This window comes from Lissotriton helveticus, chromosome 7 (genome assembly GCF_964261635.1).
Source record: "Lissotriton helveticus chromosome 7, aLisHel1.1, whole genome shotgun sequence".
In the NCBI taxonomy this organism is placed as follows: domain Eukaryota; kingdom Metazoa; phylum Chordata; class Amphibia; order Caudata; family Salamandridae; genus Lissotriton; species Lissotriton helveticus.
This window is the reverse complement of record NC_136068.1, coordinates 85,028,378-85,041,430: the sequence shown is the minus strand read 5'-3', so window position 1 is coordinate 85,041,430 and position 13,053 is coordinate 85,028,378. Positions and strand designations below refer to the sequence as shown.

At 42.7% G+C, this 13,053-nt stretch overlaps 1 protein-coding gene across 4 annotated transcripts in view; it reads right to left on the bottom strand.

The window, feature by feature from the left end:
• TAPBPL (TAP binding protein like) overlaps positions 1–13,053 on the bottom strand; it is a 55,462-nt gene that overhangs the window by 20,247 nt on the left and 22,162 nt on the right. For all 4 annotated transcript variants that reach the window (XR_013598481.1, XR_013598482.1, XM_078651573.1 and 1 more), the window contains exons 3-4: positions 11,704–12,231; positions 10,411–10,749 (exon numbers count right to left, since the gene is read on the bottom strand). Coding sequence is in view for 2 of the 4 variants with exons in the window: in XM_078651573.1 (XP_078507699.1) it covers positions 10,411–10,749; positions 11,704–12,231 (867 nt within the window). In the remaining 2 variants the exon portion in view is untranslated. The remainder of the gene's footprint in view (positions 1–10,410; positions 10,750–11,703; positions 12,232–13,053) is intronic.

Here is a 13,053-nt window from a genome sequence, read left to right as displayed (position 1 = left end):
CTTTAATGCAGATCAAGTATTTAATGCTAAAGAAAGAGGGGTTGAGTTGAAGGTATCCGGCCAATCAACCTTCCGGCCATGCATTGTTATATTGTGTAACCTATTTTATACTGAAAATTGTTGTCTTCTAACGCTCGCACGAATTGATGTATTATTTATGTATTTAATACAACATCTATGAATATAAACAAGGTTGCTGATACATTTTCCAATATCCTTGTTCTCCTCATACATTATTATTCTATTCTCTTTAATAAAAATATAATTTAATTAATCTATGCAGATAGATTGAAACGTTCAGATCAATACTTGTAAAAAATATAATTGACAACATTTATTTTACTTTTGAAATTCACGAAAGGAAGCACAAAATCAGTCATACATCACTCCGCTTTCATTGATCATTCCAGTTGTTTTCTTCTTTAAAAGGGATATCCCCTAAATAGTCAGGTTGCTGTGAAATTTGTCATGAATCTTTCAAATTAGAATGTTTTAACTCATTAAACAGCGGGGTCTATTCACAAAGGTAAATTTGGTCATAAAGGTATGTTTATGACCAAATTTACCTTTTTTATGTCTGCCAGGAACTTACAAAGGGGTTCCTGGCAGGCGTGAAAAAAACAAACAAGGGTTGAGAACTCTGTCCTGTGTGCAGAGATCTCTATGCTCATACATACCATGAAATGGGTGAGAAGAGAGCGTGCCCAGGTGTAATTTGAGTTGGAAGTTTGAAAAGGCCATAAACAGTGCATGGCAGGGCCACAAGTTATAGCTAATGCTGCTAACTATAACTGCTGAATTTTTGTGTCTTTTTAGTTCAAAACATTAATGTTGTCACTGAGAAATTCACCTAACTATAGCATTACTTTAACCTTTTTTTTCAGTGAATTTGCAGTTTTTTTTATATAAAAGTAAATGTTGTTGAATTTTGAAGCATACAACACATGTCAACAGGCACAACAATATGGTAAAATAATGGCATATTAAGTACATCTCCACAACCCACCCCTAACATATGTATCACTACAGTCCATGGTACTCGAACCATTTTCTCCATTTCTTTTCATGGTTTTTTGAGCCTACCCTGGCTTCCTATACAGACTTCTCCTATGCTGCACACCAATCCATCTCCCGTTTCCATTGAGCCAGTGGGGGAGAATGCAGTTGCCACCCTTACCAATATATTTCCTTGCCAATGCCACTCCAATCCCCACCAGAATCTTGTGTCCACCGGCATCACACCCCTCCTCCAGGACACCCAACAGAACGGGCAGTGGTGCGTGGTCAATGGACCTCCCCACCACCGTAGACTGGACATCAGCGATCCTGCCCCAGTACCATGCAATGTAGGTTTTTTTTTAAGTAAATAATTTTTTTAGTGTATCTATGGTTGAATAACTGAGTATTATATTTATGTGGGGACATCATTTTGAAAGGGAATGGCTTTTGTATTGTAATATAACAGTAAAAAGTGCACAGTTTGCAAAATGTTTCTAAAGAATTATGTCTGACAATACTAAAGAGTAATACAACATTATTTGTGTTGAGATTGTTCATCTCCTCAGTTGTTGTAAGTCTTATATTAAAGACATCTTCTCAGGAAGTTCAATAATATTCTAATACCACACTTTTCATAACCTTAGTATCTGTTTCTGCATTAACGTCATAATTAAAATTCAGAAAGAGAGTTAACAGTTTTTTCATTAATGTATAGTATTAGTTTTCACTATGTATATCTACTGTTAAGGTGTTTTATTATTCTCGCGAGAGGCTTGTGAGGAGCTTGGGGGATGCTCGCAAGATCGTAGAGTTATACAGTTTGTTTTAAAGTATTGTATAAAGTTCATTTTTATGTGTTCAGTTATTCTCTAATGGTAATCTGAAATAAGGGTGTCATTTAGATGGGTTTGTAATATTTTTTTTTAAAGTCTAATAACTCTTGGGCGACACTGGTGGAAGTTGAACACACAATTTCTGTGTGGACTCTGAGAAGGCTGTACTTCCTAGTTAAATGTCGCAAATCACTCGCAAGATCGTAAATAACTTAAGATCTTGCGAGTGATTTGTGACAGATCTTAAATCACTTGCGGCACAGCATTCTAGGAAAATCGAAGCTCTTACACAGTCCGAACAGGGGTATCAAGAGAATTTGGAGTCGCTTGAAAATGCGCAAAGGAGAAACAATTTGCGCCTCCTGAAAGTCCCCGAAGGTGCAGAAGGGGGTAACATCAAGGAGTTCGTGGTTAAGCTGATTAAACAAGCAACGCAGATCGAACTCTCAGAAGAGGAATTAATGAAGGATATTCAACGTGTCCACAGGGATCCATTTAGACAAAATCCTAATAAGAGCAGGCCTAGAAAGATTTTAGTTCATTTTCTAACGTACACTGTAAAAGAGGAAATTCTCAATAGGGCTCTCAAAGCTGATCCTTTATCAGCTGAAGGGTTTACTTTTCAAATCAGATCGGATGTTTCCTCTATTACAGCATCCAGGCAATGGGAGCTCGGTAAATTATTGGATCCCTTTAAACAACTAGGCGCAACCGCTCAATTAAAATTTCCCGCGTCTTTAAAAGTGATGTATAAAAACAAAATGAGAGTTTTTAAAAGGGTAGACGACGCAGAAGACTATCTCCAATTAATTACACTTGATAGTAAAAGCGGTTTGAGCGAGTGCTAACCAGCCAGTCATCAAAAGGTTTCAATGTTTTTCACAATAATCGATTGATTTAATTAGTCTGATTTTGACTTTGAAATATGGTATACCCTCTCGGTTTTTCTTTTCTTTCTATAATAGCCAATAGCTAATATTCTACACGCCATCCGGACATATGGGGATGGAGTTTTAATGGCCAAGAGGAAGGAGGGGGGGTTCTCCAGGGGAGCACGGGTGGGACTACGCTTGTACAGGGGGCGGGGGAGGGTAGGGCACTGGGTGGGGAGCATCAGGGGAAAAAAACAAAAAAATATATATGTCCAAGTCGCCAAATATGACATTTAATCGTTCACACCTAGTGATGATAAAATGCTACAGGATAGGGTAGCCTCGTCGGCATATATTAAGTTTTTGTCATGGAATTTAAATGGTCTAAGGGTTAAACGTAGAAGAGAGAGGATATTCCAATATTTGAAGGATGCGCTGAACATGTTTTCATTTTACAAGAGACGCATTCTACGGATAAAGAGTTAAGAGATATATGGAGTAATAAGAAATGGATCCAGCACGTAATAACAAGCACACAGCAGACTTCAAATAAGGGAGTTGCTATATTGATTAAATCCAATCCCGAAATAACCTTACTTGAGTCAAGAGCGGATAAAAAAGGGAGATTGGTGATAGCCAAGATAAAGTATTTTACAAATAAACTGACAGTTGAAGGATATTATGGACCAAACTTAGATGATACACTCCCTCTTAGAGAACTCTTGGTGGAACTACAAGATTTTGAGGATCCCATAATTTTTGCGGGTGATTTTAATTTTATTTTGGATCCAAAATTGGATAAGTCCTATAAACTCAAGGCTCCACATAACCCTAAAACCAGATCGCTACTACTAAATGTAATTAATCAGTTTGGCTGGAAGGATATATGGAGGAAGAACTCAGGTACGAAGAAAGAATTCACTTTTCATAAGAAGTTACGTCATAAATCTAGATTAGATTTCTTTTAATCTCACAACAACTTTGTCAGTTAGTTAAAGAGATCAGGCATCTAGGAGCACATATCTCAGATCAGTCGGCTGTCTCCTTAGTTCTCAAATTATCTGGTTCACGGAATGTAAGAAGATGGACCATAGACAGACGTATTCTTTTCAATGAAGAAATAGTACAGAAGCTACTTTTTGAATCAGAAGAGTTTTTTAAAATCAATTTAGATTCAGCCACGCTTCCAGTTGTCTGGGATTCATACAAAGCCTTTTTGAGAGGCTTATTACTAGCTTTTCAATCCTCTAAACACAAGGAGTATAGGGCAAATATCTCGCAGATTGAGTCAAAAATTGAGACTTTAGAGGATGTTTTATCAGATCCAGTTTCAGTGGCAGCAGTTAGTGTGAAGGAAGAGCTGATAGCCTCTAAATTACAACTAGAGCAAATTCTAGATGAACGGCTTAGGCAACGTTGGCAGGCTAGCTCTGTGGCCCATTTTGAATACGGTGAAGCCAGTGGTAAGCTGCTGGCTTGGAAGGTGAAGAAAGAGCAGAAGAGGAACACTATAAAGGGAGTTCAGGTGGGAAGCACGTCTGAGATCTCGAAAAATACCACTGACATTGAGCAGGCTTTTTTTAAATCATTTTGACGCAGTATACAAGGAGGACTTAGTTCCTCGGCATGATATAATTCAGACGTGGCTCGATCAATATGCGGTCCGACGGATAGATGATCAGGCATCGGAGAACCTTAACAGAGGAATTAGTTTGATTGAGATAACTGCGGCAATAGATTCTGCTAAAAAAGGCAAAGCTCCAGGAGCGGACGGTTTGCCTGCTGAGATCTATAAAGTGCTGGCTCCAGTAATTACCCCGGTTCTTCAGAAGCTTTTTACATTTATTTTTGAGGAAGGGGGAAAAATTCCTTCCTCATGGAATGACGCTACAGTTGTTCTTATTCTTAAACAACTGAAGGCCTCATCGCAGTGTGACTCATACAGACCCATCTCTCTCCTTAATTCGGACTATAAATCGTTGGCTAAAATTTTGGCAGAGAGGTTGAATGGGGTAGCTGGTAGACTGTTACACTTAGATCAAAAGGGGTTTGTAAGAGGGCGTTCTATACAAGATCTGACGCAAGCACTAGTTGGTGCAATTGATCTCGCCACTATCCATAAAATTCCATTGGCGGTCATAACATTAGATGCCACGAAGGCATTTAACCGCGTTAATTGGGTATTTTTGGCCAAGGTCTTAGAAAGGTGTAATTTGGGTAGGAACCCCTGTAGATCTATTGCTGCATTCTATCAGGCTCCTAGTGCCAGAGTATTAATAAATGGAAGTCTTTCGTCACCAATAAAAATTAATAGAGCCACAAGACGGGGATGCCCCCTTTCACCTTTGCTTTTCGATTTATACATTGAATCACTAGCGGAAAGAATCAGACAAGATGATCGCATTTTACCATTTAAATATAATAATTGGGAAAAAAAAGTTTCTTTATATGCCGACGATATGATGTTATACACAGCAGATCCCATTAATGCTATCCCTCTTATTTATAGTCTAGCTGAGCAATTCGGACAATTGTCCGGGTATCAGATCAACCAGGCCAAATCAGAGTGCATGATTTGGAATGTTACAACTTCATCACCTATTTCAATTTTAAAACATGAAATAAGATATCTAGGGGTCCAACTTTCGCAGGATATACATCAAATACCCGAAAAAAATCTCATAAAAATAGAGAGGGAAAGTGGGGAGGCGTTAAAAGGTTGGTCACTCCTTCCTCTGACTCTGATTGGAAGAGTTAACATTATTAAAATGATGTTACTACCTAAATTAATTTTTATTCTTCAGAATATTCCACTTGCTTTTAAGGAAGTCTGGCTTAATAAGATCCAAGCTAAATGGAATTCATTTATCTGGGCATCAAAGGGGCATAAGAATATCATGGAAGAAGCTTCGTAGGAAGAAATGTAAAGGTGGACTGTGCGCTCCTGATCTGAAGCTCTATGCCTGGACTTTGTTGATTAAGGCAGGAATAAGGCTATTTGATACTCCAGCTAGTACTGGAACAGGCTTTATGTTCAAAGTTATGCTTTCTGAGCTCCAGGGAGGTGCTCATGGTTTTTTGTTTAAGTTTGGTTATTCGCGTTTTTTTAAGAAGGTTTGTTTAAAGATTCTTAGGGATATGGCACATGTTTGGGCCAGAGTAAGAAGATCGCTGAATATTCCATACTATTCAGCGAGAGCTCCAATCTGGGATTTGCCAGGCTCACCTGGATGGACCAAAGACTTACTGGTTATACCCCTCCGGGCAGCAAAGGTCAAAGTTTGGGGTCAGCTAATGCCGGACGGTGTTCTCTTGAGCTGGGAGGAGATGTCTATTCTCATGGATCACAACTAGTCCAAGTTTAAATACTTACAAATCAAAAGCTGGGCTCAGGCTATGGTAGGCGAAATTGGCGCTAATTCGGCTTTGGAGGAACTTTTATTAAACAATGCAAGGAGATTAAAAAATCGTTGCTCTACTGGACAATGTTACAAGCAGAGGATGGTGACTTTTGTCTCCCTGTACAACTTTGGAGGGACCTGGTTCCAGACGTCGACTTGCAGAATATATGGCAAGTATCTTTTGATTTACTTCATGTTACAGTCTCACCTGCCAATTTAAAGCGCAATCACCTTTTTTCTCTCCATAGAGTATACTGGTCTCCGGCCAGATTGGCCAAATTCTCCAAGGGTCTAATACCCTGTTGCCCAAAGTGTAAGCAGGAAAAGGCCGACGACCTTCATATGTTTTTAACTTGTCCTGATCTAAGGAATTTTTGGTTTGAGATAGAAGAAGGTATGAAAACGCTTTTCAATTTTGATATACAGGTTAGTATATCACTTGTTTTTTTTTTAATCTTTGATAATTATGAGGAACTTTCTCAAGACATTAACAAATTATCTCTTTATTTAATCATCCTGGCACGCAGAGAGATATGCAAACTTTGGGTCAGTGACACTGTTCCTTTATATATTGATTGGATACGAGCAATAAGGCATACACTTAATTTAGATACGGCAGTTTGGAAGAGAAGAAAGCATTTTTGGAATCTATGCATCAATTGGTTGGATAGGATGTGAACGATTTGTCCAATGATTATGCCTTTTTGCGGATTGGAGTACCTTAAGATCAGTTCAAGGGCCGGGATAGTTGTAAGAACTGAATTGAAATCTGAACGTGCAATACCATGGGGTATGCACTGGGTATCTGCAGAAAGTGCATCCATTAAGATCTTCGGAGTTTAAGAAGGGGCCAATCTGTACTCCTGCAGAGGGTGGAAAGGATTGGCTACTCTGAGAATATCTTTTTTGGCGTATGAGGACAAAAAAAAAAAAAGATCGTAAATAACTTAAACAGTGTTTTCCTGTAATACTGAACAAAGTAAGACATTAGAGATGTTGATTTACTTAGAAAAATGTATTATGAATAGTTCCATTCAATATATAAAGCAATACATTTTTTACAATCTCGTGAGATGCTCGCGAGACCCTCGCAAGAGGTCTGGGAGAAGAAACACATCCCAAGCAAGAGCTGTGATTGGTTTGTATGGCTGTCTTTATTTGAAAAAGGTAGATTCCATCCTTTTGGTTTATTTGACTATTGGAGTTTGCTGTGGGTAGACCTTGTTGTCTTGCTCTGTTTGCCTTTTTGTTTTGACATAGAAAAATATCTTCCTCAGATTATGATGAGCCGCCTAGTGCTTTTGAAACACCTGAGCCACCTCAGCCTGCCAAAGAGTCTTAGGTATGGCAATATTCTAACATGAGACCAGATGCAAACAGTCTCTGCAAAGTATGTCATCTACAAACTTTGCGAGAAGACGTTCAGTTGGGGGAGTGGAAACAAACAGTATAGTATGAGTACCACAGGAATGTGGAGGCACCTCGGGTCTATGCATCCACAAAGACTTTCTCGGGCAGAGTTAGCTTGTCTGTGCTGAGGAGCTAGACACCTCTTCAGGGGCTTCCACCTCATTTGTGTATGTATGTATTTGAGCTTGTAAAGCGCACTGCTACCCGTCCGTAGGTTTCCTGGCGCTGTATGACTCTGGGGAACCCGTCCTGGCTTTCCCTGTGGGATGGTCCCTGCTGGGAGTCCCCAAGGTGGAGCCAGGCATCCCCGGAATTGATGGGGCCGTTGTGGAGATTAGGCAAGCTAATGCCCAGAGTTGCCGAGTGGAACCCCTGATTAGAGCAAGCACCGAAGCGAGAATTATCGAGTCCGCTGACCCAAGTCCACGACCCTGCCGCGTCGGGAATTGAACCCTGGTCCCGGGCCGACTTCTGCTCCCGGGTCTGCCGCCTCTAACCAGTGAGCCACACTACTCCACAACCTCCTGAACCTGGAGATACTGTGCCTGCCCAGGAACAGAGTGCTGAAGCAGATAACAACTCGTCGTAATAAAGCACGTTTTTACTGTGTATGTAAGCAGTTTAATTTTTCATCGGAGACAAGCAGGTCTGAAGAGGACAACCTTGTCTAAGATCACAAATATAGTTCCCACTACTAGGGAATGTGGAGAAAGTGGCCTCTCAGATCGGTGTTTTCCAGTGTATAACAGCAGTGTATAATGGGGTGCAAGGAGAGACTGGCCTCTCCGCTCACACTTCTCCTAAGGGTGACCAGAATGCACAGTGGTCTGTGGGAGGGACTGGCCTCTCTGCTGGGACTTCTCTCTCAGATGATGGATAGCCATAGTAGGGTGTGTGAAAGGACTGGCCTCTCCGCTGAGACCCCTCTCTTGGATGACAGGTGTGTGTATAGGATGTGGAGAGGGATTAGCGTCTCTTTTCCAACCTCTCTGTCAGATACCAAGTGTGCATAGTAAGGTGTGTGAAGGGACTGGCCTCTCCGCTGAGTTCAGACTCCTCTATCAATTGATGGGTGTGCATAGAAGGTTATGGGGAGGGACTGGCCTCCCCTTTCAGACCCCTCTCCCAGATGACAGCTATACGTAGTAAGTTGCGGGGAGGGACCGGCCTCTCCTTTCAATCCCCTCTCTCAGAAGAAGAGTGTGCATAATACGGGGAGGGACTAGTCTCTCTGCTGGGACCTCTTTCTGGGCTGACAGGTGTGTGTAGTAGAGTCCGGAGAGAGACTGGTCTCTCCTTTTAGATCCCCTCTTTCAAATGACAGGAATGCGTAATAGGGTGCTAGAAGGGACTGGCCTCTCCTTTAAGGCCCCTCTCACAGATGATAGGTGTACGCAGTAGGATGCAGGGAGGGACTGGCCTCTCTTTTGTGACCCTTCTTTCAGATGCCAGACTCTCCACAATATCTGATTGAGAGATTGCAGAGAATACAGACCATGGCTGTAAAAATAGCATTATGGCGATCGCACCGTTATTCTGCCTCCCAGGTACTCTCAGATTTGCACTGGTTGCCAGTCGCGCAGAGAATACAATTTAAGGCATTGTGCATAATGTTTAAGGCCCTGCATGGACATGGACCCGAATCTTTGCAGGAAAAACTTACCTGGTATGCCCCGTCTCGAACGCCTTATTCATCATTGGCAAACCTTGTGAGGGTGCATAGAGTCAAGAAAGTTAAATCAAGAGGCAGGGCCTTCTGCACGGCAGCCCCTTGCCTCTGGAATAAACTTCCATCTGATATTAGACAAATAGATAATATCCTGCAGTTCAGAAAAAGGATAAAAACTTGGCTCTATCCCCGGGTATGCTCTCTGGCACCCTGCTAACTCCCTCTGGGTAGGGGATACAGTCCTTTCCGTACTCAGCTAACATCTTATCACAGCGCCAGGTTACCCATAGGGTGTCAGTGGCGCTTTATAAGGAATGATAATAATAATAGCGTAGCCCAAGCTGACAGACCTACGAATAAACAACAGCAGCTCAAGAAGGCCGTTTCCTAAGTCAGGCCTCAGTGCTCCATCCTGATGAAGCTCCTATGTTGCACTCCTGCACCCTGATTGGCGGGGTGGATCAAGCTGCATCCAAATTAGTTTTTTTTAAATTTACTCTTAACACTTCTTTGCAAATATAACTTAGCTAGTTTTCTTTTTACTCAACATGGGATCCAATGAACCTGGTGGGAAACATCCTTTACAACGCAACTTTTACCACGCAGTGCTATTACAACGCAGGTTTTACAACGAAAACCATTACAACGCATTGCGCTGGGGGGCGCTCTAGGATAGGGAATAGATTTAATTTACTATCCAACACCTTCCCTAGTGTCCACGGGGACTGGAGTTGCAATAGTAAATTAAACTATTCACTATCCAGCACCCCAAAGCGCTATGCGTTGTAATGGTATGCGTTGTAAAAACTGCGTTGTAACAGCATGCGTGGTAAAAGCATGCATTGTAACGTCATACATCCAACCTGGTACATGAACTCTTTTTTTTTTTAAGTTCAACATTAGGACCTCAATGTTCATTTCCCAAAAGACTACGAACTGGACACATTGCATTGTGTCAGCTCTATTTCATTGACTTACACCTTAATTTACCAAAATATGCAATAAAGCTGTGGATGTGATCTAATTTCAAACTAGCACCCCGGGGTCCTTTGAGACGCCTTGCTAGACCTTGCTGAGCTTGAACAAATCACTGGGTAGGAAGGGAGCCCTGGAAGCAATCAGAAAGAACTATCTAGCTCTGCTTTACTTGTCCAGCCAGGCCAAACGCACACTAACATAGACAGAACACCCACCCACTCACTCAGGACAGGCATGTGGCTTCTCACCTTGGACAAACACATGAATGATCTGCTGAGCGTGGCTCGTAGGCGTGGTAATAAGGCAGATGTAAGTCCCCTCATCCTTCACCCCGACATCCGCAATGGTGAGGGAGGCGTCCCCCGAATCCAGTAGCAACTGTGGGTCCATCTCCATACGAGCGGGCCATTTTCTGGATTCGTCGCCCGGGGAATGCTCGAGAATAGCGCGACCGCTGCCTTCGTGTTGGATCCTCCACTCCACAGCAGCCGCGTCCAGGCTAGATGACAGCAGACCGCAGTCCAGCCTCACCGTATTCCCAATGCTGGTGATGAGAGAAGGGGTGCGGGTCAAGACGCTAAGGTCCACTGGAAAGGAGATAGGGATGGTCAGGAGAAAAAAAAGAGATGTGTGAATGAAACGTTTACCAAAGAGAGAACACACCGTGTAAGGCCACAATTATGAGTGCCCTGGAATGGGGTCAATAGTCAACTACTCAATAAAATAAGATAATGGAGTGTTCCAAACTTACATGGATTAATAAATGGCAGCTATTATGAGATTAACCCTGCAAAATGGGGACTAGCATGTGAATTTTGATGCTTTCCACACCATAATCCACATGGACTGCTCATTACTGGACCTCTCCCCAGCACATTGCATCAGGTTTGGACTGCAGGAACTTGTGAGGGGCTCATTTTTAATGTACCCTGTAAATTCTCTATATAGAAAATAGTGCATGCTCCGGAATTCCAATATGTAAGGTAAATGGAGTTAGCGAACGTATCTGAATTTTACAGGGCACTCGTAATCAGCCGTTAAGTGAGCATTGCGACTGAATTTCCATTAGTTCACAGGAAATAAAAGCTGGCTCTAAGGGAAGGCCTTAATGCTTGAGCAGTGTGCATGAGAAGGGGGAAATCCCCGACTAAATCAACATCTAGACTTATTTCCCATTTCACCAAGAGCTTATTCTAACACATGCATGTTAGAATGCATGTTTGTGTGCAGGGATTTTATCCCATTATGCGCATTTAAACCCAATTGTACTTTTATTGAACTATATGTGTAATCGACACATAGTAAGACGTCTTTCTTAATTTAGGCCCTGCATTCTCTCAATGAGAAGGAGCCTCGCCTACTGCCATGGCCCGTGGTAGAGCAGCGTCATATATGAGCGTTAAAACTCCAGACTAAATGAACATAGAGACTATATTTCCCTGTTATCCTATTCAATAGGGGTATTGGCTAGAGCTACGCGTCTCCGCCATTCTAGCCCTTGGTGCAGCATTGTGTTGGATTCTTGTGTCACCTATGGTTACCTAGTACTGGTATTGTCCCCTTATCACTCAGCGGGACCTTCAGTCTAGGATGAAGTTTGGATTGTCCATCACTTAGGTCCTGATTTGTTGCGGTCTTCGTCACTATGGTGATGCTAATATTTCCATTTGGAATCTGAATGTAAAATATGAACCAGGAGGACGAATGGGTTGGCTCCTTCTCTTCAAACACTCCCTCTTCCAGTTCAAGTCCCACCTCTTCCTGTTGGATTTCAGTTATTTCCTCCGTAAGCCCCGCCTCTTTGAACTCAGGCCTTGCCTCTTCCTTTTCAAGTCCAGCCCCTTCCTGTAAAGGCCCCGCCTCTTCTTGTTGGTGATCCACGTTGCTCCGCTCCAATCTCAACACATCCTGGTCCTCCTCCACCTTTTCAATCCCTGCGTCTTTCTGCTCAGGTTTCATCTTGTTAGGTTTACTGCGACCGAAGTAACGGCTGATTTCACAAGTCACTTCCTGCCCATTGCAGTCAGCATGCAGGACAGCCTCTGCTTCTGCCACCTCCATTGATGCTCCTGAAAAAAGGGCAACAAATAACCAATGAGGAAAAAAGGGAGCATACCAAATGAAAGTTATTATAATCTGACCTCCAGCCTGCTCTGCAAACTTTACCTCAGCCTCACAATGGTCATTTTCAGGAATTGGCAAAACAAAGAAAACTTTGACCAAAACAACCTTAGCTCCTTGAAATTTTTTAACCCGTTCCATGCTCGTGACGGAACTGCTCCGTCACGAGCCTCGGGTGGGCTGTGCTGGTGACGGAGCGGTTCCGTCATGGCCCGCTCGCCGCGCCTGCGCGGCGCGTTCTATTGAGCGGGCGGGGCCATGACGGAACCGCTCCATCACAATCACAGCTCACCCGAGGCTCGTGACGGAGCGGTTCTGTCACGAGTACGGGAGCGCCGCGTGGCCCCCCTAGCGCTGCGGCAGAATAGCCGCCGCAGCTAAGGGGTTAACAAACTGGAGCTTGTGTATTTTCTCAAGGCAGAAGTCTCACTGATTAGGGAAGCCTGGCAAGTCGCGCAGGACACCATTTTGGGCTGTAATTGGTAATGAAGCAAATTGTGCATTTATGACAGCTATGACTAAAAAGATCTCCAACGCATGCACTGGAGATACCAGTAGATACTGTATACAACAAAACCGCGGTCTTGATTTGTATACAACTTATGCTATACATGGCAGCAAGTAAAGTTGCTGCATTGCGTGAACGGGAGAGAACAGAAAAGCACCATATCTACTTAGATGTAGTGTTGTTCTGATCTCTTCCGGTGCTGGCACTCTGTTAGCTGCCATGTGCAAACACAGACACTCTTGCACCACAATGGTGTCTGTGT